Source organism: Nyctereutes procyonoides, unplaced genomic scaffold (genome assembly GCF_905146905.1).
Source record: "Nyctereutes procyonoides isolate TBG_1078 unplaced genomic scaffold, NYPRO_anot_genome, whole genome shotgun sequence".
In the NCBI taxonomy this organism is placed as follows: Eukaryota; Metazoa; Chordata; class Mammalia; order Carnivora; family Canidae; genus Nyctereutes; species Nyctereutes procyonoides.
In genome coordinates this window covers 73,470,567-73,496,015 of record NW_026575140.1, presented here as the reverse complement: position 1 = coordinate 73,496,015, position 25,449 = coordinate 73,470,567, and the positions used below count along the sequence as shown (strand labels likewise).

Here is a 25,449-nt window from a genome sequence, read left to right as displayed (position 1 = left end):
ACAAGTACCAGGCGCTGACGATGGGTTGGACAAGGAGCCGGGGGAAGAGTCAAGGCTTGAAGCCAAGATGAGCAGCACCATGGTGCCACCGGGAGAAATGCAGTAGATGAGAATGGAGAGATGATGTGTCCACTTTGGTCAGGTCCAGGTGGGATGACGGGGTGCTCTGAGGCAGCCGGACCCTGACTGGCACTCCACCAGGATTTCTGCCGACAGTGGCATGCTGGCCCAGACACAATCCCCACGCCCCTTAGGTGACTCACAAGTCACTGGGTAGCTGGCAGGTGTCCCGTCCTGGGCTAGAAAGGATGAGACTGGTGGGCAGACCGGAGAATCCCCCCAAGCCCTACTCCCACCCCATCCCTGCCTATCCCTGCCTAGGCCTTGGGGCCTCCAGCCCCAGGAGTACCAGGCTTCTGTCTGGCCTCTCAGGTCTACGCAGTCTCAAGATGTGGTGGAATTGAGATTCTGGAGATTTTCTCCAGGTCATGTTTGTTCGCATCCAGGCCTGCCACTGTTCATTCAGTTTTCAGTAGTCACGGAGCACCCGCTGAGTGCCTGTCCCTGGGGTTGGGGGTAGGGGTGGAGTACGTGTGGCCCTGGCACAGTCGCACCTGCTTGCCTACTGCCAGCCTGAGCGTGGGTGGGAGTGTGACGGGGAGTGGGCTCCCCATGGCACAGGTAGAGCAGAGTCCACGCAGCCTCCACCCCAAGGAGCCCCCTCCAGCTCCACGGTTGTCCTCACTGGCACTTGGGACAAAGATCTCTCTCACTCACTGGATCCCTGTATGACTTTCCCAGGACCTCTGTAACAAAGCACCACAAACCAGCTGGCTTAAAAAACCAGAAATGTACTAAGAGGTGAGAAATGCAAAAGGAAGGTGTCAGCAGGGCCGTGCTACCTTCAGGCTCTAGGGGAGCCCCTTGCTTCTTCAGGTGGCTGCCAGAAGTCCTCGGGTGGTAGGTGCGGCACTCCGGTCTCTGCCTCCACCCCACGTGGCCTTCTCCCTGTGTGTCCTCACACCACTGTTCCTCTGAGCCTGCCCCTTCTATGGACAGCAGTCACGTTGACTGGGGGGCCCATCCTGCTCCAGGAAGATGACATCTTACCTTACATCTTGATTGCATCTACAAAGACCCGATTTCCAAATAAGGTCACGTCCACAAGTACCAGGGTTAGGACTTGACACATGTCTTTGGGGAGACACGATTCAACCCACAACAATTCCTGTGCCTGGTGATTTATTCGATAACTTCATGCTTTCCAGAACTCTGACAGCTGAAATGTCATCCCTTCCAATATCCTACAACTGTCCTTGTCTAAATGCAACCAGTCTCCTAACCAGAAACTCCTATGTAGGGAATTCTAGAGCTGGGGTCAGCAAGGTGGGCCTGAGGTTAAATCTGACCAGCTGCCACTTTTGCTGGAAGGCAGCCACTCCCACTCTTCCCGTCTTACTGTCCCTGGCTGCTTTGGAGCTACAAGGGCAGGGCTGAGTAGTCTTAACAGAGATCTCTGGCCTGCAAAGCCTAAAATGTTTGCTATCTGGCCCCTTATGGAAAAACTTTGCTGGACCCTGCTCTAGGGTATGGGCAGCAATGACCCAGCAATGACTCCCAGAAGGGCCTTCCTAGTAACTCAAGATGGCATGGCGTTACGTCCTGACCTTACCATCAGGATTCTGATGTGCAGGGTAATTTCAGAGTTGAGTGTTCTCTCATCTCTAAAATGGGAATAAAGGGGATCCCTGGGTGGCTCAGAGGTTTGGCACCTGCCTTCAGCCCAGGGCGTGATCCTGGAGTCCTGGGATAGAGTCCCATGTCAGGCTCCCTGCATGGAGCCTGCTTCTCCCTCTGCCTGTGTCTCTGCCTCTCTCCTCTCTGGGTCTCTCATGAATGAATGAATAAAATCTTAAATAAAAAAAAATTAGGAATAAAAATACCACTCACTTCGGTCGGAGGGAAGGGGGGGGCAGTATTTAATGAGATAATTCTCGTAAAGCATTAATCAAGGCACATCGCAGATAACAAACATTCAATAGATGTTAGCTATTTTTATGATTACTAATCATTTTCCCAACATTCTGGGGAGAGAGGAGGACCAGAGGCAAGGGAGAAGCAGGTCCCCACCCTGACATGAGGACACCCCCGGAGTCTGCTCTTGGATTCCGTGGCAAGCAGCCAAAAGAAGTACTGACCCCGTTTTAGAGCTGGAGAAAGCAAGGCCTGGAGAGTGTGAGAGTCTCAACTGGGAGAGACACACACACACACACCCGGGAGCAGAAGCAGGTCCGAGGTCCGAGTCTCAAAGATCCCCACCCTTCATGACCCTCACCCCAACCCCCTTCACACACGCACACAGGCAGTGGGCAGCTAGGGTCCCATGGGCCCCCGGCTCCCCGGGCATCTCCCCACCACCTCTCAGAGCGAAGCTGATTGCTTCCATGCAATTTGAATTCATCTCATGCTTCAGGTGGAGCTTGGCTAATCAGGGGAGACATGAAGCCGAAGTGGGTGCAATCAAATTAACAACGCCAAGGCCCTGGCTCTTTAAGGAGGGACAAAACAAAGCAGACACCAGAAGGCACCCCCGCCCCCCTCAGTGCCCTCCTACCAGCTCTTCCCTGGGGAAGCCTGGAGCTGCTGCCTGGCTGAGCTCAAAATGCTGCCACCCGCCCCGCCCCAGGCCCACCACCCCGCGTGCCAACAATGCCCCTTTGTGGCGGCTTATCTCACACCGCCAAACAGGGCTACTGGTCTTGTCGCAATCTTGTTAACAAGGAGGAGACACAAGCCTTTGGGGGGGAGGGAGGGGAGTGGGCTGTGTTGGGGGAAGGAGGGGCCCACTCACCTCAAATGGGTACATGTAATCCTTTCAGAAACAAAAGATGAGAGCTTCTGAGCCAAGAGGCTCCCTTCTCCTCTGACAAGTGGGTTTGTAGAGCTCTCAAGAGCCTTCCGGGTATCTGCTGTCCCCTAGAAAATCCTTTCCCCGGAGGGCAAAGAGGGGAGACATCCAGAAAACCATTTTAGCATGCCCAGAGCATCCTAATTAGCGAAAAGCTCAGTGCGGATCCTAAAGGGATTTCAGTTAGACTCTCAGAAGGACTTCCTGAAAAAGTGAACTTCCTCGGAGAGAGTGAACCACCACAGGACTTTGCTGCCCTTCCTCCAACCCTATTGGCTTTAAGATTGTCTTCCCTGCAGCAGAGGAAGGACCAGAGGGCATCTAGTAGAATGGGAGGTGGAAGAGGAGGGGCATGTGCCCTGTCGGTTCTTCCTCCACAGCTCATGTGAGCGTCACCCAGGTGGGGGGACCTGCTTCTCCCTTGCCTCTTCTACTGCCGCTGGGACCCACCCTGGACCAATTAAATCAGAGCCTCTGGGCATGGGGATTGTGCCATAGGTTTTTTTTTTTTTTTTAACTTTCCAGGTAATTTGTCTAGGAAGCCAGGCCCGAGAACTTCCTCAACCCTCTCCCCCAGGCCTCCCACCCAAGGGAGCAGAATAGCCCAACCCCTAGGTCTCCTGGATCCTTGACCAATCCCCACCCCCAGCAATTAACAGCATTTCTCTCCAGAGAAGCCGGGCTCTTTGCGCTCCCATCCCTGGCTCCTGCTCCCCTGTCTACTGCGCTTCTCTGGCCTGTGTGTCACATGGTGGGTAAAACCATAGGCACCTGGGGTGAGTCCTGGCCCTGCCACTTGCTAGCCGGGTGAGCTTGGGCAGTTTACTTCTGCAAGCCTCAGTTTCGCCATCAGAGTAGTGGGAACTACAGGCTCCTGCCCACCAACGGGGTGGAGAGGCGCCCTGCGCTCCCCTTGGGAATTGCAACATTCCATGCCTTTCTCACAGTTTATCTGGCCTCTCCCAACAGCCAGTGGTGCTCCCATCCTATTTCTTTGCTCCTCTCCTTTGGGCATTCATAACTGAATCTTCCCTCCCTGGTGACTTGGGGACTTGTCAGAAACACCAGCTGAGCTCCAATCACCAGGCAGAAGAGAGGGAGGGAGACCAAGACGGAGGAAGCCTGACTCACCGCCAGCTAACTCGTGCCCCCAGCCCTGGCCTGGCCTAGCCCAGCCCCACTCTAGTCTCCAGGCTCCTCCTGCGCTCCCCGCAGGATTCATCTGCACTACGTCATCCCCACCCTGCTCCCTGCTCCTGGGATTCAGCCCAGAGTGGGAGAAAATCAAGCAGGCAGAAGGTGAAGGCTGGATTGAAACCAGAGAAGAGGGAGCTGATGACTTGTCAGGGGACTTGGGGCTTGGTCTCTTTCCTGCCACTTACCAGCTGTGTGACCTTAGACAAAGCGCTTAGCCTCTCTGAGCCTCCGCTTCTCACTGGTAATATAGGGGCTGATCACCCCAGGCCACCTCCTTACCCAGAGTGAAGCTCCTCCCAAAGGATGCTCCAGGACCTTTGCAACCTGCAAGGGGCAGGGGCAGACCTCCCCCCCCCCCCCGCCCAGCCTGTGCAGTGGGACCCCAGAGAAAGGCAGCTGCAGGAGCAAGGCAAGCATCTAGGAGCCCCAGAACTCCATCTCCAAGCCTGGGCTTGGTCGGAAAGTCTGTGGATGCTGGGGCGAGCAAGGAAGCAGAGCCTTCTTGCGGTGTTTTAAAAATCTATCAGCCTCTCACATCAAATTAAAATGTAAATAGCAGCTGGTCTGGGCAGGACCTGGGGGTGACAGGAGCCGGCCTGTGAGTAATTTCACAGACGGGAACCGGTTACATCAGATTCTGACAACTGTCTTGTTTTTGAAATTGATTTCCTCTCCCTTCGGCTCTCTGCCCCAGGAGGGTCCTGGAGTTGGGGGGGAGGGGGGTGGGGGATCCTCCGTGGCGCCTGCCAAGAAGGCCCCAGCAGAAGCAGAAGGAGAAAAACTGAAATTTCTTCATGGCTGTAAGGCAATGGCCTGGGTGCCAAAGGCCCAGCAAGGCTCCTCCCAGCCCTGGAGTGAGTCTAACTGGGGACCTAAGCAGGGGGGACCCAGGGCACTGGTGGGGAACCGGGAGAGGTGCCCTGTGCTTGGGAGCTTCCCACAAATATGCTAGGCCCTGAACAAAGACGCTTCTGCCTCGGGGAGTCTCGCAGACAGAGACAAGGTGCAAGGACACTGCAGTATAGGACAGGCACCGCGCTAGGGATGCTCACTGCCCATCGGAGGGACAACTGCAATGACATGGGGTGTCAGGGAAGGGGTCCCAGAGGTGATCTGTGGCCTTTTCCAGGCTTGCCCCAATTCGGCCGTGCATCATATCAGGCACTACACCAGGTGCTGGGGCTGTAAAGCTTTGAACAAGACTAGCCCAGTTGGTTGACACAGGACTTCCCGTGGGATACCAGGGAAATGCCTCGCCCTCCCCACCTGAAGGGGCATTATTGGAAGGAGCTATGTATGAGAGGCAGCTGGCCTCCATGGGTCTCCATGATGCCTCTAGGCCCAGCCCCTCCCGGTTCCCAAGTCCCCAGAGAATCTCCCCCTGCACCCCTCTTTGTAAAAAGAAATTAGGTTTTCCTGGCTGTTAATTGAATTACACTGCAGGAAAGCAGAGAAATTGTATCTCATTAAAGCCTCCTGTGTCCTATTGGAGCATCATGTTGCCTATGTGGCTGCTATTAGCATTTGTCACAGAGGACTCAGCCCTGTGCATACAATCCCTTCTTCTCCACCCCCTGCTGGGCCCCTAAAGCTGCAGTCTACGATGCCTGCCCTGGGGGTGCCCTGCTAGGGTTGCCCACCGCGGAGAAGCCATGGTTCTTTGGTGACAGCCAAATTCCATTTTCCAAAGCCAGACACCATGCACACACAGCGGACGGACAGACCGCAAGAGGTGGCCGTCCCCTGCAACCACAGTAGCAGGGGCTTGGAGAGGGACAAACTGCCTTCTGGAAACCTCGGTCTCCTCCTTTGAAAAATGGGGATAATAAGACGTCTCGTGGTTGTTGCTGGACTGGGGTGGGGGGAAATCATTGATCAATAAGCCAAGAGGCAAAGCATCCAGCTTATTGCCTGCTCCATCATGGGCATCACAGGCCCAAGGAGGCCATAAAGCTTAGTCAAAAAACAGGTCAGGACCCAGGCTTTGGAGCCAGGAATGTTAACAGGACCCACCCCACATGAGTTAATTCGGTTAAAGCTCTAGAATACTGTCAGCTCTTGGTACATGGTAAGTTTGCAGTAAAAGGTAATCATAGAAGTGTGTGTGTGTGAACAGGGAGGATGCACTTATATAATGCAGGGCTGTGGGGAGATGTGCCTTAGACAGCCACATCAGTTGACATGCAACTGACCAGTGGTTGTGTGTACGTGACACCATGTGTGAGTCTGTGGTAAGGATGTCAGAGCACAGGCAGTTACAGTGACTGTGTGACTTTGGGGTGTATTTTTATCACGTGTGTGTGTGTGTGTGTGTGTGTATCTGCTCTTGTAGGTAGATGACTGAACATGAACATCTCTCTAGGGAATTCTTGGGGGGTTGCCTTCAACCCAGAAAGCCCTCTGGGGCACAGCTGAGCCTTGGTGCTATGAGGGTTCAGGTTCAGTTGTGTTTATGACTGTGATTCAGTGAAGCACAGAGACCTTGTGAGCCAGAGCAAGAAGCAAAGGGGAGGTGGAGGGAAGAGGAGAGCAGATGGGGCGGGGCACCTGCTGCCCTGGACTCCCCTCTCTGAGGGGGCTGTCTTGTTAAGACCATCTGTACAACAGCCCAGAGGGCCGAGGCCCCCAGTTTGCAGGCACAGGAGGGCACTGTGACTCTTGGAGACAGGGCTGGGGAAGGGACCCAGGGGTGGAGTTCTCTGGTGTTGGCAGGAAGACCGTGTAGGGCAGGGAGAGGAGAGGAGGCAGGTTCTCTGCTTCTTGCCTAAGACAGAGCGCTGAAGACGCCTATATGCAGGGAGAAGGGTATGCTGAGTCACAGAATTGCCTCCCAAAACACTGAGCCGATTCCCGGACCATCTTTCCCTCTCTTCAGGGACCCAGACACCCCCAAAGACAAGGTCCTTCCGCTCCCTCTTGGATCTGCCATACAGTGCCCGAGATTACCTACCTTAAGTGCAGGGACTCACTGCCTCCCCACTGCAGACCTTTCCCTAAACAGCAAGAGCTACCAGAAAGTTCCCTCTGAGGCCAAATAGGAGGTCTGTCCCTCTACCTTTATCAAAGAACTCTTGTGTCTTGTCCCCATCCCACTCCCTGCAAGTTACAGATTCCCGGTTTTCAGCCACTCTTCAAATGGCACACCTTGAATGTGCCCATCTTCCTGGTCACACTCCAGCTTGCTATCATCCCCCATCAAGGGGTGGGGGGTACCCAGAATGAGCCCTCGTGAGTCATCTGGAGCTTGTGCTTAAAATGCCCAAGAGCTGGGGACTCCTCCCAGCTCTGCATTACCTTGCTCCAGGGTGACAGGGCTCTGTGGTGAGCACTGCCCTTGCCCATCTGACCGCCCCTCCGATGCCCCGCTGGTTCCTAGCAGTGAGACCGTGAGCGAATGGATTGCTTCCCTGGGTGCCCTCAGTTTCCTCATTTGTAAAGCGAAGGGTCCAGGTAGATGCTCCCTGCTGGCGCCGTTCATCAGAAACCAAACGCGAGCCATGTGTGTAATCTGAACGTTTCTCGTTGTCACATGTTCAAGAAGGAAAAAGAAACAGCTGAGATTCATTGTAATGATAGGCAGTTGACCTGGGGTCAACACAGAGGGTAGGGGTGCTGACCCCCCAAAGCAGTAAAAAACTCAAATATAACTTTTCACTCCCCCAAAACTTAACTCCTCTTAGCCTACTGGAGTGGACCAGAAGCCTCACCCATAACATGAACGAACAGTCGATCAACACCCAATTTGTTGTGTGTATCCCGTGCTGTATCCTTACAGTAAAGTCAGCTGGAGAAAAGAAAATGTGATTAGGAAAATCGTAAGGAAGAGAAAACACACTTCCAGTGGTATATACTGTATTTATTTCTTAAAATCTGCATCTAAGCGGACCAGTGCTGTTCAAACCCGTGTTGTTCAAGGGTCAACTATGTTCTATTTAACTGTGTCTCTAAAATATTAACACGTAACCAGTGTGAAATTGTTAATGACACATTTTACATTATTTTTTTCCTGTGTTCTTGAAGCCCAGCACGTGTTATACACCGTACAGCACATCTCAGTTCTATGGAGGCCGCATTTCATATGCCCAGTGGCCCCTGTGGCTCGTAACTGCCATGTTGAACGTTATCTGGGCTCTGAAACCCTAGGGCTCTGAAATTCTGTGGAACAGATGCCAAGTTGTGTGTTTATCTGGTGCTTTTCATGGCCCAGGAGAAGGGCAGGAGAGACCTGAGTTTTCTCGAGCCACTGCTGTGTGGCGGGCACTTTACCTAGATGGACCCTATCTGCCCCATAACAACTCTGCAGGGGAGGTAGCCTGTCTGCATAGAGCAGGCGATGAACCTGAGGCTCACAGTTGACTCTACTGGGTAGAAGGCTACCGAGATGGTAAGGACACAAGGAGAACCCATACCTACCTGGCCCCCAATCCCTTCAAGCCAGTGGGGAGCCACAGAAGCAGCCTCCTCTTCTTAGATGGGCTCCCCAGAATATGCTCTGAGCTTCCAGGCTGTGGAGACAGCATTGGGTTGTGTCGCATGATGCTCATTTCAATTAACAGCAGTGAAGGAAACTCACCCCAGGCCCCAGGTATGGTTGTCACTCGGGGTTGAGGGACCAAGTGGGCTCTGAGGCCTGTCCAGGCCCTCCGGAGGCCCTCTAGTCTCTGGTTGCACCTGTCTCTCTCTTTAAACAAACACGATTGGGGATCCCTGGGTGGCGCAGCGGTTTGGCGCCTGCCTTTGGCCCAGGGCGAGATCCTGGAGACCCGGGATCGAATCCCACGTCGGGCTCCCGGTGCATGGAGCCTGCTTCTCCCTCTGCCTGTGTCTCTGCCTCTCTCTCTCTCTCTCTCTGTGACTATCATAAATAAATAAATAAAAATTTTAAAAAAAAACACGATTGGAGACTCCCTGAGGGGAGACTGGCTTGTATGGATGCACAGGTTGTGCACTGTTCAAAGGTGGATAGCCTAAGGAGCAAGTGGAGTCTGAAGCCCAATTCTGCTCCACTGGCCAAATGGTGGCTCTTGGCTCTGCATCCAGCCAGAGGCGTGCCTTTATAATTCACACGCACACCCTGGATGAGCTAGTACAACACTGCCTGGAGAGCAAAGCAGGGATGTGCTGCAAGTTTCTTGTTCTGGTGCAAAACCTGAAAGTCCTCCTACCAGAGAAAGACTCTTCCTTTCCCCTGTTTCCTCAGACCTCTGACCTATGCTGAGACTTGACCCTGCTCTCACCCCCCATGCATGCGCGTACACACACACACACACACACACACACACACACACACCTATGCATGGCCATCCCCCAGCTCCTCCAGAGCTTCAGCAGTATCTCAGAAGCAGAATTCCTCTTCCCCAGGAAGGCCTCAGGGCTTGGCTCACCCAGGGGTCCCCGGCCCCCATCTCTGACCACTCAGGTGGGGAGAGCAGAGACAGCCCCCACACCCCTGCATTTCCATCCTCCAGAACAAATGGAGGCATCTGCAATGCAAGGCCCGACTTGTTGATGTAAAATCTTACTCTATATTCTACCCAGGTTTATACGAGTGAATTATGCAAATCTTTGATGGAAAATATTCCTCCACACATCCTTGAGAGTGTAAAACCTTAGTCAATAATTCATACTTGGATGTCTCTGACTGCAGGCTTTTTCTTCATTATAACTTGCACCTCGTTATTTGTCTTTCGCGTTTTATTGTATATCCTGGTGTAATGCTGTGCATTATAAAATTTATCTGCTTCGTTATTTGATGAGCTGAGGCTGAGGATTGGCCGAGAGGCTGGCGCAGGGGCCGGGGGCCAGGGCTGCTCTCGGTGGCAAGTCCCGCATGACGGAAGGCAGAGGAGGAGGCGGCTGCCTCGTGTGACTTCAGGGACGCCAGACACAGCCCTTCACCCCCCTACACCTGTTCCAGATGTCTCCTCGCCCAGCCACTGGTATCTCAGGTCACATCGTGATGGCTGCGTGGTTTCCTTTGTCCTTCAAAGTTGGGTGACCCAGGAGAGTTTGCTGGGAGGAACTTTGAGTAGGTCTTTAAGGCCGGAGGGGACAGAAATCCTTAGACCGCTGGGAGGGAGAGAAAGGTCAGCCACTGACGTGGAGCAGGGACACGGGGCCCCAGAGGGGAGCCAGGGGCCGGTGGGACAGAGGACACAGTTAGTTGTCCAAGCAGGCCGGTGAATGGGGTATGTGAGCTGGGGCCCTGCTCTGCAGAATTCAGTGTGAAGAGGGGTCCTCTCCCCAGCATGGGTGGGGGCAGCAAGGCATCTGAATCTCAGTCTTGCAGTCAAGCACCACCCAGCCCGATCTGTGGGCTCCAGAATAGCTAACGGGCAGTCCTGCAGGGTAAGAGCCCCCTAGGGACCTGGACTCTGAGAGGCAGGTTTTCCCAGGAAGGCAGTGAGGAAAAGGCAAGGACAAGAACAGTCTTCCAGTTGCATCGGACCTCTCACCTTTCCGGGCTCTGCCTCTGCTTGAGCAGGTCCCCTGGCTAGGGTACCCTTTCCTTCCCACCCCACCCCCATTTATGCCCTGCTGTGTCTGGCTTGCATTTCCCCAGCATAGAACATTCTGTGCTGGAATTGCTAGTCTTGTTGTCTGTTCTCACCACCACTAAGAAACTCCTTGAGATCTGATTTGTCCAATTCACTTAAACCCAACACAAGGTGCTCAATAAATGCTTCTCGAATGGCTGGGTGCTCAAAAGGCCTTCCTGAATACCCCTCAGTCACAGGTGATTTCTCCTAATACCTCGTGGGGCACTCCTCAGATCTTTCTCATTTTCCTGTTGCTCATGCAGGTATCTCCCCACCCCCATTCTCCTTCTCTCCCTCCTCCCAGGAGGCAAGGACCCTGTGTCACATCATGTGTGTCCCCCAAAGCCTGGCACAGTGCCATGTAATGACATAGGCACTCAGTGAGTTCTTTGTTGGATTGGATGGAGGAGCATGGAGGCAGGATTTCCCATCTTTCCCTCTGCCCCCTTGTCTCCTCCTACTGTTGCTGGCCAAGGTGCTCAGGTCCAGAAGAGGCTCAAGACCTAGATGCTTCCTTTCAGGGTGGTGGGAGGGGTGTCCTGATGGCCAGCTGGGGTCTTGGTAGTTTCATGATGGTTTTCCTGGGTCAGCGGTGGAGATGCCAGTAGGAAGGAGAGACCAGTCAGCACAGCTGGGGACCTGAATAACGGTGATGCTCTCCAGGCTTTTCTGTTGCATTTTGTTTGGAAGAACAGGGGAGTTTCTCAGCATTTTGAGAGGAGTAAACCAGCTGAGCCTGAGCCATGAACACAAAGCAGAGGCCCCGGTGCTTTAGAGCAGGGCTCCCAATCTGGGATCCAGAGACACCCCCCCCCCCCACACACACACACCAGAAAGTCCATCAGTCTGATTCAAGGAGTCTATGAATTTGGGTAGGAAAAGAGAACACATCTTTTCTTCCACTAGCTTCTAACTGAAATGTAGTATTTCCTTCCATTTTGAATATAAGCAATAAAGCACAGCAGTAGCGGTACCTGGGGCTGTCTCCAGTAGAAATCCACAGATGTTTTCATACCACGGCTCTTGCACGTGTCTCCAGATATCATTTATGCCCATCGCTGTTACAGAATTGTGCTGCTAACTCAGCACTAGATGGTATTTGATAAAGAGTAATAAAAAATATATATTGATATGTGATATACTATATGAAAAGTTTGCTTTTGAAGGTTTTTAATATTTGTACAACCGTATTTCAATATATCTGGTTGCCTTTGTAATTCTATGTATATCGTGCATTTTAAATCCTTCTGGAAAGGGGTCCACGGAATATGAGACTCCCTGGTGAAGAGAAAGGCCACTCCAGTCATGGGTCGGGAGGGAGAAAGGACAGGCAAGTGGGGTGTCCTCCAGCACCCCCCCACACCATGACCTTTATTGGACCCTGTCCCCCTGGCTGGGGCGCTTTGCAGAGAGGGGTGGCAGGGGCGGGGCCTCTGCGCAGGGCACGCACCTCTCCCCCAGCCTGGCCTCCCCTCTCACCGGGGCCTCCTGCCCCCCCTCCCCTCCTCAGTCCCGGCCATGATCACCTCCCACCCCAACACCACCATCGCCATCAAGGGCCACGCGAAGGAGCTCAACTGCACTGCGCGGGGTGAGCGGCCCATCATCATCCGCTGGGAGAAAGGGGACACGGTCATTGACCCTGACCGAGTCATGCGCTACGCCATCGCCACCAAGGACAACGGCGACGAGGTTGTCTCCACACTGAAGGTGAGCCTCCACGCCCTGGTCTCAGGGGGACTCCAACTCTCCAAAAGTGGGGAGCCCACACTTTTACACCTGTGTCTAATGGGGGTATATGGGGGTCTGGGGACCCCCTCACCTCCAAAAGTCCCTTCCCTTTCCCACCTATTCAGGAACCTCTGCCTTAGAACTTCACTATATCACCTTGACAAGCCCATGGCCATTAAATGTGTGAAACCCTCAGCCCTTCTCTCTTTTCTGGAGCCCCTGGGCTCCATCCTCTCTCCTGGGACCCCTCATCCCTTTCCTCCCTTCTGAGACCCATCATTCCCCTTTCCCTTCTCTCCTAGGACCCCTCAGCTCCTTTCTTTCTTCCTCTTAGACCCACTTAGCCCCTCCCTGCCTGGACTCTTCCAACCTCCATCCTTGGAACTTTCTGGAAAGAGGAACCCTTGACAAAGCCCCTTATGGATCCCCTGCCCAAAACAAGAAGCCTTGCTGATCCCCACGAGAGTGGGCCCCCTTCCACAGACAAGTTCTAAAACACTCTCCCCATTTCCTCCCTCTCTCCCCATCCTCCTGCCCCTGCTGGCCACCTCCCAGCTCAAGCCAGCTGACCGTGGGGACTCTGTGTTCTTCAGCTGCCACGCAATCAACTCATATGGGGAGGACCGGGGCTTGATCCAACTCACTGTGCAAGGTACCCTCACCTGCCCCACCATTCCTAATCCCTTCCCCAGGGAGCCAGGTACCCACTGCTAACTCCATCTCAAGAACAGAGTCATCACCCACACCATGATGGAGGATGATGGGAATGGCCTCTGGGAAGAGCCTTCTTCTACTCTCCCTTCAGGCCAGAGTGGGGTCATAAGGGCCCTTTCAGACACACTTCAGTTCAGACAGCAAGGTTTACCATGACCACAGTCCCTGTAAAATACATTGCTGCTTCCAGAAGTGGGGGCATCTGGGTTTGTGGGCCTAGACCCTGGAGGAGATGAGGGAAGAGAGAGTTGAGCTGGGAACAGTTGGGAGCTCTTTATGGAGGACAAACAGGCCATCAGGTCAGGGAAAATCCCTACAAAAAGGGCCTGCCCTCCCCCAGGCCAAAGAAGAGGGGGTAAACAAAGCAGGAGACCAAGCCTGGACCCCCTCTGGCTCTGAGCCCTGCTGCTGGACCTCCCGGTCCCACCTGGCTGAAACCCTAGGGTTTGGAGCTCCTGGGTAGACCACAGTTGACACCAACCTCCAAGGATACAGCAGAACCCTGGTCTTCTCTGGAGATAGGCAGGAGGCTAAGCTCTCTGCTGCTATGCTCACTGCTGCCCCTTCCATCTGCCACTCCCCAGAGCCCCTGACCCCCCAGAACTGGAGATCCGAGAGGTGAAGGCCCGGAGCATGAACCTGCGCTGGACCCAGCGATTTGACGGGAACAGCATCATCACGGGCTTCGACATTGAATACAAGAACAAATCAGGTAGGGTGAAGGCTCAGCAGACCATGGCCCTTGTGGCTGTGCCCTGCCTGTGCCCCTCTCGTGGAACAGTCCCTGGGCCTTAGAACGGCCCATTTAAGGCAAACTCATCAGCACCCCCCGGCATACAAGCCCCTGTGGTTTCCTAAGGGAAGGACTCTGGTTGGGCTAAGAATTTCGTGAGAGGATGGAATATTCCTCAGCCATTAGAAATGACAAATACCCACCACCATTTGCTTCAACGTGGATGGAACTGGAGGGTATTATGCTGAGTGAAGTAAGTCAATCAGAGAAGGACAAACAGGGTATGTTCTCATTCATTTGGGGAATATAAATAATAGTGAAAGGGAATATAAGGGAAGGGAGAAGAAATGTGTGGGAAATATCAGAAAGGGAGACAGAACATAAAGACTCCTAACTCTGGGAAACGAACTAGGGGTGATGGAAGGGGAGGAGGGCGGGGGGTGGGGGTGAGTGGGTGACAGGCACTGAGGGGGACACTTGACGGGATGAGCACTGGGTGTTATTCTGTATGTTGGTAAATTGAACACCAATAAAAAATTAATTTATTAAAAAAAAAGAATTCTGTGAGAGGGGCAGGAGGACCCCCTAAATTGATGGAGAGGGAATGTCAGCTCCTTCCTTTCAGGACTGTCCCCAGACTGAGATCAACAGGGTGGTCTGACTTAAGCTAAGGGGCTATGGGCTGTGTCTGTGGGGTCAGAGACATCATGGGTTTGGCTAGGTCATCTGGGCCCTCCTGGTTTGAGATGATAGGGATGCTTGGGGTCGGAGAGCTGTTTCTTGTGGTCTCTGGGGGATGGGAGTTCCCAGAAAAGCCTAGATGACGGTTTTGTCCTGGGAGCCCTGCAGAGAGCCCTGGCCCGGGGACCGTAGCTAGCACCCATGAGGCTGCCTGCCACAGTGAATCCCGGTGGAGCAGAGTGAACAGTGGGCCTCCAGGCCTCCAAGGACAAAAGGCCTGGAATGGACCAAAGCCACAGAAGAGCTGCAGGGGCCCATGTTTGTGTCTGAGTGACTCTCTCTGGAAGGTACATGAGAATAGGCCACAGGGGTTCCCCTGAGAGGGCACCTGGGTGACCCTGATGTATGAGTGACAGGAAAACCCACTTCTAATTCTGGGTACTTTTGTACCTTTCAAATTCACATAAGCCTACATAAGCTTTTCAAAACAATTTAAAAATCAAATGCCAAAAAAGAGTCTGGAGAACTCAGCCCTCCCCAGCCCCCTTCCTCCCCACCAACTCCAGCTCATTTTCCAGGTCTTAGTGTCAAGCCAAGGTCCTGTTGCTCCCGAAGCTTTCCAGACCCTTCCTCTGGTCCTTAGCACAGCACATGGTCAGTGGCTGGCTGGGTGTCCTCTCCTCTAGAGGGACGAATCCCAGTCCCTGCTGTCTTCCCAGCACCTGACATACCACCCCTACGTGGTAGATGGTAGATGCTCAGTAGATGGTTACTGAGTGAGTCAACGTGACACATAGGAAAGCAAACTTCTGAGTTAAGATTCACCTCTTGAGAAGCAGCTCTGTCCAGGACACTGGGTCAGTTATGTCTGATACAGGATTCTACAGGATTCTACAGGGTTCTACAGGGTTCTACAGGGTTCTGTGTCTCTGATACAGGGTTCTACGGGTTCTACAGGGTTCTATGTCTCTGATACAGGGTTCTATGGGGTTCTACAGGGTTCTGTGTCTCTGATACAGGATTCTACAGGATTCTACAGGGTTCTACAGGGTTCTACAGGGTTCTGTGTCTCTGATACAGGGTTCTGTGGGGTTCTACAGGGTTCTGTGTCTCTGATACAGGATTCTACGGGTTCTACAGGGTTCTATGTCTCTGATACAGGGCTCTGTGGGGTTCTACAGGGTTCTACATCTCTAATACGGGGTTCTACGGGGTTCTACATCTCTGATACAGGGTTCTACAGGGTTCTACATCTCTGATGTGGACTTCTATGGGGTTCTGCAGGGTTCTACATCTCTAATATGGGGTTCTACAGGGTTCTACGTCTCTGATACAGGGCTCTATAGCTACCCTCAGAAGCTTACAGTCTAGTTGGGGAGAAAAGTCACATTGCAGCCAACCACCCAGAAGTCCACCCTGAGTGCGGGAGGAGGGTGACAGAGAAGAGGGGCTGCCACTAATGGGGGCATCAGAGAAGCATCTCTCTCCCTGTGGATGCCGCACTGAGAGCTAGGACTTGAGGATTGAGAGGTGATGGGCCTGGATTCAAAGAAAGGGGAAGGGCAGAGCCCAAGTGGTGCGCACTACACGGCAGGGGTGGCCCGCCGACACAGGGCTCTCGGGTACGGTTCTTGGGCAAAGTGGACTAAATGTGCTCTGGGGCCAGGCTGAGAGGGCTGAGCTTTTGCTTTGTTGGGGAAGGGCACTGAGAGCTGCTGACAGTGTCTGAGCTCCCAGAGAGAGATTCAGGTGCCATGGCATCCTGGAAAGATTCAGCCGGCTTCCGTGGAAGAATGGGTATCTGGTAAGCGAGCAAGGAGGCTGCTGCAGGGCTGCAGCTGGGGAGAGGTGAGGAGCAGCCGGGCCTCGGCAGAGACACAGAGCACAGAGGGGAGGAGGCCAACTGTGTCCATCTCACACCTCAGGACTCCCCGAGGCTGGCCGGGGAGCCACACAGGAAGGGACGGGTCTGCGGGCCCGCATCCCCCATAGCGGTGCTCGCTCCATCTCTCTGCCAGGTTGCTGTGGCTGGCAGGGTCTGCTCCGTCGTTGTTGGGAGGGGGAGTGGATGCCTGGGTTGTCACTCGCACCTCTGCCCCTCTGCTCCTTGTAATTGCCCACTCGCCCTCAGGGACCACACTCGAATGTGTGCAGACCTTTCCTGGGGCGACACTGGGCAGGGCGAGACTGAGAACATCACACCTCTGGAGAGCAGTGTGGAAAAGCAGGAGGCAGAGATGCTACTTTCAGAGCACATCTGTGTCTTTTCCCCAACCCCCTCTGGCTCTCCTGCAAGATGAGGAACTACCCCATAGCTGGGGGTGCCAGGATGGGTGGGCAGAGCAGAGGGAGGGGTAACGAAGACTCTCCTTTCAATGAGGGCTTTGCACCTGTAAAAGAATAAATCACAGGATCAAGGGCACGGAGAAGCTAGCCGGTCCTTTCCCCTATTTGGGTTGAACTGCTCCACAACATCCCACCCTGGCAGGCATCTCTCCTGGCATCTAGGACAAGGAGTTCTGTGGGAGCTGCAGGGAGTTGTGACTGGCATCAGACAGAGGCTGTGAGCACAGCACAGCTTCCTCATCTGTAAGGTGGAGATGGTAGTGCCTATCTCGTAGGATTGTTTTGAGAATTAAAGAGAAAGCATCTAGCACAGGGCTATAGTAAACCTTCCATAAATGTGAGTTCCTCACTCCCTTCTAATGCACACACCTCATGTGGCAACTGAGAGTCCTGTGGGCTTACAGGCTGACATAGATGTCTGTCAGTCAGCAACACGTACTGAGTGCCAATAATTTTTTTGCAGAATCATTCAACAGCCATGTGGTGGGGGAAGAAAAGGAAATAAGAGGCAGAGTGTTGCCCTCGGAGCTTACGATGCAGTTGGAGTGAGAACATACACTGCGTACACACACACACACCGCACGCCTTCAAAACCATTACGAAGCACTATCCACACACACACACACACACCACACGCCTTCAAAACCATTACGAAGCACTATCCAATCATATGTAACAGACCTCAAACTATATTACGTCATAACTGAAAAAGGTATCCTAGGGAACAGATGGGTGACTCAAAGGAAGGAGGAGGCTGTACGTGCACGCACACTCATGTGTGTATGTGTGTGTGAGCAGATCTTCCACCCGCAGAAGAGTAGAACAAGAATAATTCTCGAAGCAGAAGACTTGGGTTGACCAAGTGTCAGAGCTGCGTGATCTTTCACAGGCTGCTTTGGACATCTCTTTATCTATCAAATGGGGACAATAGCATGTAATTCCCAGGGTGGTTTAGGGGTTCAGGGAGTGTGAGGACTTACATGCAAGTGTTTAGCACAGAGCCTGGCACATCCTAACCCTCCCCAGGTCCCCATCCCATGCCTCTATTCTCCCTCCTGGTGTCTTCCTCCTGCCCTAGACCACACCCATGCTGGGTCCAGACCAGCTGCTCCTGACCCCCTCCTTTGCCACAGTTTTGTCTTTGCCAGATTTTCTGCCACGTTGCTCGTTGTGCTAATTTTCCAAGGGAAATTACCAAGTCTGCCCTTTCTAAACCATCCCGCTCACGCTGACTTCTCCTGGCCCCAGGCAGCGGAGTAATAATACATGAATGCTGAATGATAAATAGCACCGTCCACACAAATCTATCAGATGGCGTGGTGCAGTTTTAAAAATGCAGACACTACATTTCGCTTCTGTTCCCCAAGCAAGGAACAGGGATGCGTTTGTTGAGGATGGCCCTCCAAGCCCAGAAGGCAGCCTCATGGTGCGAGCTGTCAGCCACCATGGGGTGAGCCTGCCTGGTGTGCTGTGTCATTTTGTGTGAGCTGGAGCGTGGCTGTTGGAGGGACTGGTGTTGGGATGTTGTGAGCTGTTGTCGTGACCCAGGGAACCTCCTCTCCATGCTGCAGAGATTGCCATGGGGGGGTGCTTAGTGCCTTGATGCACAGAGGAAGCTAGAGATGCAGAGTGGATTTGTTTCCCAAGCGCGGGCAGCTAAATGCTCCAGATGTGGCTTTTGTCCAAGCTGCTCCCCCTCTACAGCAAATGTGTCTCCCGAAAAACCAGAGGTTCCAGGTCCCCTCCCGGCAAGGAGCCCACAGAGTGGAAGGCACTGACATCTCCCCAGTCACTTCCTTATTTTTAAAGAAGAATATTTTGCATCAGAAACCCTTTGATGAAGAAAGGGAGAGAGAGCCCTTAATGAAATATGTTAATCTGGGTAAGCCAGGCTCATATGAAAGGGAATATTAAAAGAGACAATATTCGCCAAAGCCAGCTCAGTACTGTGAGAGAGCTGAAAAGGAAAGAGAAGAATATAGGGCCCCTAATTTCAGCTATTCAGGGTCAGAGAGATGGCAGTGATCAAGTCTGGAAAATCAGCTAGAGGCCTTCAGATTTGACTCTGATGCATTAGCCTGGGAGGGCTGTGGGGAGAGAGTTTTTGTGCCAACATCAAAGATGATTTGGGAACACAAGGTCAAATCTACCTGCGAATAACTGGTAGAAGCAAGAGGAAAGGGGACCACTTTCTGGGACACTCCCCCCTACACCCTTCTGTGATTGGCAGCTGCGTGTGGCAAGGAAGGAAAGGCAAAGCAAGGGTATTAATTATGACTAGAAAATGCAGAGGAATTCCAAGTCCAAAGTAAATGACCAAAAGGGCTCTGATCTAACACCAACAGTGGGATATAAGTGCCCAGCACATGCCAAGTGAGGGAGACAGGCAAAGATTTAGACATGGCTCCTGCCTTCAGGGAGCTTAGCATCTCTTAGGGCAGTTGCTACTGAAACAATGAGCCCCATATAATAAAGAGGGCTGTTAATGCTGTGGGAGTTCAGAAGAAAAAAGTGGTGAAAGATAAAGCCAGAGAGGTATATAGAAGCCAGATGTCTCAAGGCCTGGGGTCATGTAAAAAAAAAATTTGCTGTTATCCCAAGAACAAGGGAAAACTATTGAAGAATTTTATGCAAGTAGAATGATCTGATGGCAGTATCAGATTTGTGTTTGAGGAGACTACTCTCAATGCCAAAATAGTGTTTGGCCTGTAAGAAATGCTTGATCAAATTTGTGGGATGAATGACAGCTGCAGTGTGGAGAACAGATGGAAGGGGGCACAGAGTGGGTTCTGGGAGGCTAGCTAGTTAGGATGTTATTTTCCTGGTCCAAGTGAGAGATGACAGTGGCTTGGCCTGGGGCAGGAATGGAAATGGAAAGAAATGGAGAGATTCAAAAGCTACATGGAACACAGAAGCTCTAAGACTTTTTTTATAGAGAGAAGAGTCAAGAAAAACACCTGGCACACCTTGATCCCATTTCCTGAGATAGGGACCCCAGGAAGGCAATGGGTTTATAGGGTGTATGGCCAAGATTTCTGTCTTGTCCATGTTGAGTGTGGGCTGCCTTTGAAACATCCAAGAAGAGATGTCAAGGGAACAGTTGGCTATAAGAGTCTTGAGTTCAAAGGAGACATCCATCTGGACACAAATATTTGAGTCATCTGTCTATAGAGGGAAACAGAAGCCAAGTGTGAAAAAAGTCTATGAAGTGAGAGAAGGAGAACCCAGGGTGGAGCCTGGAAGAACTCCATCTAGCCATTAATGGTAGGATAGGGAAGATGCATCTGCAAAGTAGAGATTAAAAATAGCCCAAGACATGAGAAAAGCCAGAGAGTATTTTATCAGAGAAGCCAAGGAAAGAGTGTTTCAAGAGGAAGGGAGGGGTCCAAGTGTTGAACACACCCGAGAGGCTGAGTGAGAAATTGGGCTTGGTGACATGGGTGTCACCTATACCATGGAGATACAGTACTGATATCAAGGGGGTGGGGGAAGAGGGGAGTAAGGAGCAAATGGTGAATGTTTACACTATCCAGCAACACATCTGGTGCATTACAGATGCTTGATAAATATTAACACTTCTTTTCCACTAAAGTCAGCTGGTGCACCCCACCCCAAAACTCCCGTGGCCCTGCTGAAGCCAGCAGGTTCACATAGTCCACACTGGGGACATCCCTAAAGCATCTGGGTCTAGTGGCTAGGCGGGCTTGTGTTTCAGGGCCCCATGAGTCTGAAACAATCAGAGAGACAATTCTTGGCAGGCTCTCACCCCCAGGATACTGTACAGACATCAGACTGAAATACACCTCAGCCTTCCTATGAAAAAGGCCTATTTATTTGTCCTGGAGCTTTAGCCTGAGGGGCAGGCTTCAGGTTATCACACATCTAGAGACTACCAAAATGTTCTAAGGGAATGTGGACTGGGGGAATGCCATCTTTATGTTTTCCCTTGGCCTCACTGCAGCTCACCAGTACATCCCGGAAAAGGAGCTTATACACTTGTCTGGAGCCTTGATATCTTGCAACTGTTGCCAAGAGGACACCTCCAGATGGCCTGGTCTAGAAGCCAGCAGGTTTTGTGATTGTGGTCCCATAGGACTGTATATATTTGTATACTTTAAAAGCTGCTGTCTGAGAGTCTGGCTTCCAATCAGCCTGAAAGTCAGCAGGTGCTAAGATCCCTCCCTCTGGAACACTGACAGCTCTTGGCACACCCTCAACAACTGGGACCTATCACGAATAAATCAGTCTGCTTAGACAATCACAAAGGTCCAAGAGACAACCAAGGGCTAGGGCAAGGTTAAACATTCTGGTTCATCTCCTACACAAGGCCATTCCTTCAAGACAGAGAGAGGTGGCTATTTTACCCAATACATAGAAACAAACACAGAGAGTCAAGCAAAATGAAGATACAGATATGTTCCAAATGAAAGAACAAGATAAAACCCCAGGGAGGAAAATACTTAATGAAATGAAGATAGATAACTTACCTGATAAAGAATTCAAAATAGTGGTCATAAAGAGGCTCATTGAACTTAGGAGAAGAATGGATGAACACAGTGAGGACTTCAACAAAGAAAAAGAAAATATTTTTTAAAAAGTATCAAACAAGTCACAGAGCTGAAGAACACACTAGAGGAGTTCAACAGGAGACTAGACAAAGCAGAAGAAAGGATCAGTGACCTGGAAGACAGGGTAGTGGAACTCTCCCAAACAGAGCAGCAAAAAGATAAAAGAATCTATAAAAGTGAAGATAGCTTAAGCGATGTATGGAACAGTAGCAAGTAGAGTAACCCTCACATTACAGGGCTCCTTGAGAAGAAACAAACAGGCAGAAAACTTAATTGATGTTATAATAATGCTGAAAACTTCCCAAATCTGGGGAGGGAAACAGACATCCAGATCCAAGCAGCCCAAAGAGTTCCAGATAAGATAAACTTGAAGAGATTCACACCAAGATGCATTGTAATTAAAACATCAAAATTAAAGATAAAGGGAAAATCGTGAAAGCATCAAGAGAAAAACAACTTGTTATGTAGAAGGGAAACCCCATAAGACTAGCAACAGATTTCTCAGAAACTTTTCAGGCCAAAAGGGAGTGGCATAGTGTAGTCAAAGTGTCAAAGAGGGCATGGGATTCCAACCAAGAATACTCTATCTACCCAGCAATGTTATCATTCAGTGTTGAAGGAGAAACAAAGTTTCCCAGACAAGCAAAAGCTAAATGAGTTCAACACCACTAACTGATCTTCCAACAAATGTGAAGGGAATTCTTCAAGCTGAAGAAAAAAAGGCATTAATCAGGAACAAGAGAACATAGGAATGTAAAAATCTCACTGGTAAAGGTAAATATATAATAAACGTAGTGGATTAATCACTGATAAAGTAGAGAACATAGGAATGTAAAAATCTCACTGGTAAAGGTAAATATATAATAAACGTAGTGGATTAATCACTGATAAAGGTAGTCTGAAGGTTAAAATTCAAAAGTAGTAAAAATATCTATAATAATTAGTTAATGGATACACAAAACAAAATACAAGAGATAACGAGAACAGATTTTAAGCACACCACCAAAGAAAGTCATCCAACCACAAGTGAAAAGAGCAAGAGAAGGAACAGAGAGAAACTACAAAATAGGCAGAGAGCAATTAACAAGTGGCAACAAGTTCATATTTATCAATAATTATAGGCACACCTCAGAGACATTGCTGGTTCAGATCACCAAGATAAAGCAGTGCATATAAAAGTTATGCATACACTATACTGCACTCTGTTAAGTGTGCAATAGTCTTCTGTTTTTTTTAAATGTACATACCCTAATTTAAAAAACCCTTATTGCAAAAAAAAAAGTGCTAGCCATTATCTGAGCTTTCAGCAAGTGATAATGTTTTTGCTGGTGGACGTACCTGCCTGATGTTGATGGCTGCTGACTCATCAAGGTAGTGGCTACTGAAGGCTGGGTGGCTGTGGCAAGTTCTTAAAATAAGACAACAATGAAGTTTTCCACATCTATCTACTCATCCTTTCACAAACAATTTCTCTTTAGCATAAGATGCTATTTGATAGCATTTTACCCACAGTAGAACTTCTTTCAGAATTGGAGTCCATCCTCTCAAACCTGCCACTGCTTTATCAGCTATGGTTATGTAATATTCTAAATCTTCTGTTGTCACTTCAACAATCTTCACAGCCACTTCCCCAGGAGGACATTCCATCTCAAGAAACCACTTTCTCTGTTCATCTATAAGAAGCAAGTTTTTGTCTTGCTCATCCGTTCAAGTTTTATCATGAGACTGTAGCAATTCAGTCCCATCTTCAGGCGCGACTTCTGATTCTGGTTCTCTTGCTGTTTCTACCACCATCTGCAGTACTTCCTCCGCTGAAGTCTCGAAGCCCTCAAAGTCTACATGAGGGTTGCAATCAAATTCTTCCCAACTCCTGTTAATGCTGGTACTTTCACCTCTTCCCGCGAATCACAAATGTTCTTAGTGGCTTCTAGAATGGTAAATCCTTTCTGGAAGATTTTCTGTTTACTGTGTTCAGATCCATCCAAGGAATCACTATGACATCTATGGCCTTATAAAATGTATTTCTTAAAATAATAAGACTTGAAAGTCGAAATAACTCCTCGATCCATGGGCTATAGAATGCATGTTGTGTTAGCAGGCGTGAAAATGACATTCATTGCCCATCTCCATCAGACCCCTTGTCAGGTGCATTGTCTCAATGAGCAGTAATATTTTGAAAGAAATCTTTTTTTCTGAGCAGTAAACCTCAACAGTGGGCTTAAAATATTCAGCAAACCATGTTATAAACAGATGCGCCAGTAGGCTTTGCTGTTCCATTTATAGAGCATGGGCAGCGTAGATTTAGCATAATTCTTTTTTTCTTTTTTAAGTAGGTTCCTCACTTGGCATGGAGCCCAACATGGGGCTTGAACTCATGACCCTAAGATCAAGACCTGAGCTGAGATCAAGAGTCGGGCACTTAATCGACTCAGCCACCCAGGCACCCCTAGCATAATTCTTAAGGGCTCTAGGATTTGACAAATGTTAAATGAGCATTGGCTTCAACTTAAAGTAACCAGCTGCATTAGGCCCTAACAAGAGAGTCAGCCTGTCCTTTGAAACTTGAAAGCCAAACATTGACTTCCCCTCTCTAACTATAAGAGTCCTAGGTGGCATCTTCCAGTAGAAAGCTATTTCATCTACACTGAAATATCTGTTAGTTAGTGGAACCACCTTCGTTGACTATCTGAGCTAGATCTTCTGGATAACTTGCTGCACCTTCTACATCAGCATTTGCTGCTTCACCTAATACTTTTATATTATAGAGATGGCTTTTTTCCTTAAACCTCATGAATCAACCTCTACAAGCTCCAGACTTTTCTTCTGCAGCTTCCTCAACTTCCTCAGCCTTCAAAGAATTGAATAAATAAGAAATAACAAGTGTTGGCAAGGATGTGGGAAAAAAGGGAACCTTCTTGCACTGTTGGTGAGAATATAAATTGCTGCAGCCACTATGGAAAACAGTATGGAGGTTTCTCAAAAAATTGAAAATACAATTGTTATATGATTCAGCAATTCCACTTGTAGATATTTATCCAAAGAAAAAAATACTAATTTGAAAATATGCATGTACCCCTCTGTTCATTGCAGTGTTATTTATAATAGCCAAGATATGGAAGCAGCCGAAGTCCATCGATAAATGAATGGATAAAGAAGATGTGGGATGTACACACACACACACACACACACACACATAATATCACACGCACAATGGAATATTAGACATAAAAAAATAGTGAAATCTTGCCATTTGCAACAACATGGATAAATCCTGGAGGGTATTATGCCAAGTGAAATAGGTCACTATGAAATACCACATGATTTCACTTATATGTGGAATTTGAAAACAAAACAAACACATAATAAACCTCATAGATGTTGAGAACTGACTGGTGGTTACCAGAGGGGAGAATTTTAAGGGTGGGTGAAATGAGTGAAGGACATTAGAAGGTGCACATTTCCAGTCATAAAATAAGTAAGTCATGAGGATGTAATGGACAGCATGATGACTATAGACAGTAATATTGTATTGCATGTTTAAAAGTTGCTAAGAGACTAAATGTTGAGGATTCTCATCATAAGAAAAAAACTTTGGGAGCACCTGGGTAGCTCAGTCAGTTGAGCATCTGACTCTTGATATCAGCTCAGGTCTTGATCTCATGGCTGTGAGTTCAAGCCCCACGCTGGGCTCCATGCTGGATGTGGAGCCTAGGTGAAAGAAATAGAGAAAGAAAAGAAGGAAGGAAGGAAAGAAAGGAAAGGAAAGGAAAGGAAAGGAAAGGAAAGGAAAGGAAAGAAGAAAGGAAGGAAGGAAGGAAGGAAGGAAGGAAGGAAGGAAGGAAGGAAGGAAGGAAGGAAGGAAAAGAAAAAACTTTGTAACCCTATATGGTGACAGATAGTAGCTAGACTTAAAGTAGTGATCACTGCACAATGTATGTAAGTATTATGCCATACACCTGAAACTAATATAATGGTATATGTCAATTATACCTCAATAAGAGAAAGAATTCTATGAGGTAAAGAGATTCATGA

At 50.0% G+C, this 25,449-nt stretch overlaps 1 protein-coding gene across 1 annotated transcript in view; it reads left to right on the top strand.

Annotated features, from left to right (window-relative positions):
* Positions 1 to 25,449, top strand: part of DSCAML1 (DS cell adhesion molecule like 1) — a 347,857-nt gene that overhangs the window by 279,693 nt on the left and 42,715 nt on the right. Inside the window, exons 12-15 of the mRNA XM_055305239.1 lie at positions 12,155 to 12,354; positions 12,931 to 13,027; positions 13,334 to 13,336; positions 13,676 to 13,801. Coding sequence (XP_055161214.1) covers positions 12,155 to 12,354; positions 12,931 to 13,027; positions 13,334 to 13,336; positions 13,676 to 13,801 — 426 coding nt within the window. The remainder of the gene's footprint in view (positions 1 to 12,154; positions 12,355 to 12,930; positions 13,028 to 13,333; positions 13,337 to 13,675; positions 13,802 to 25,449) is intronic.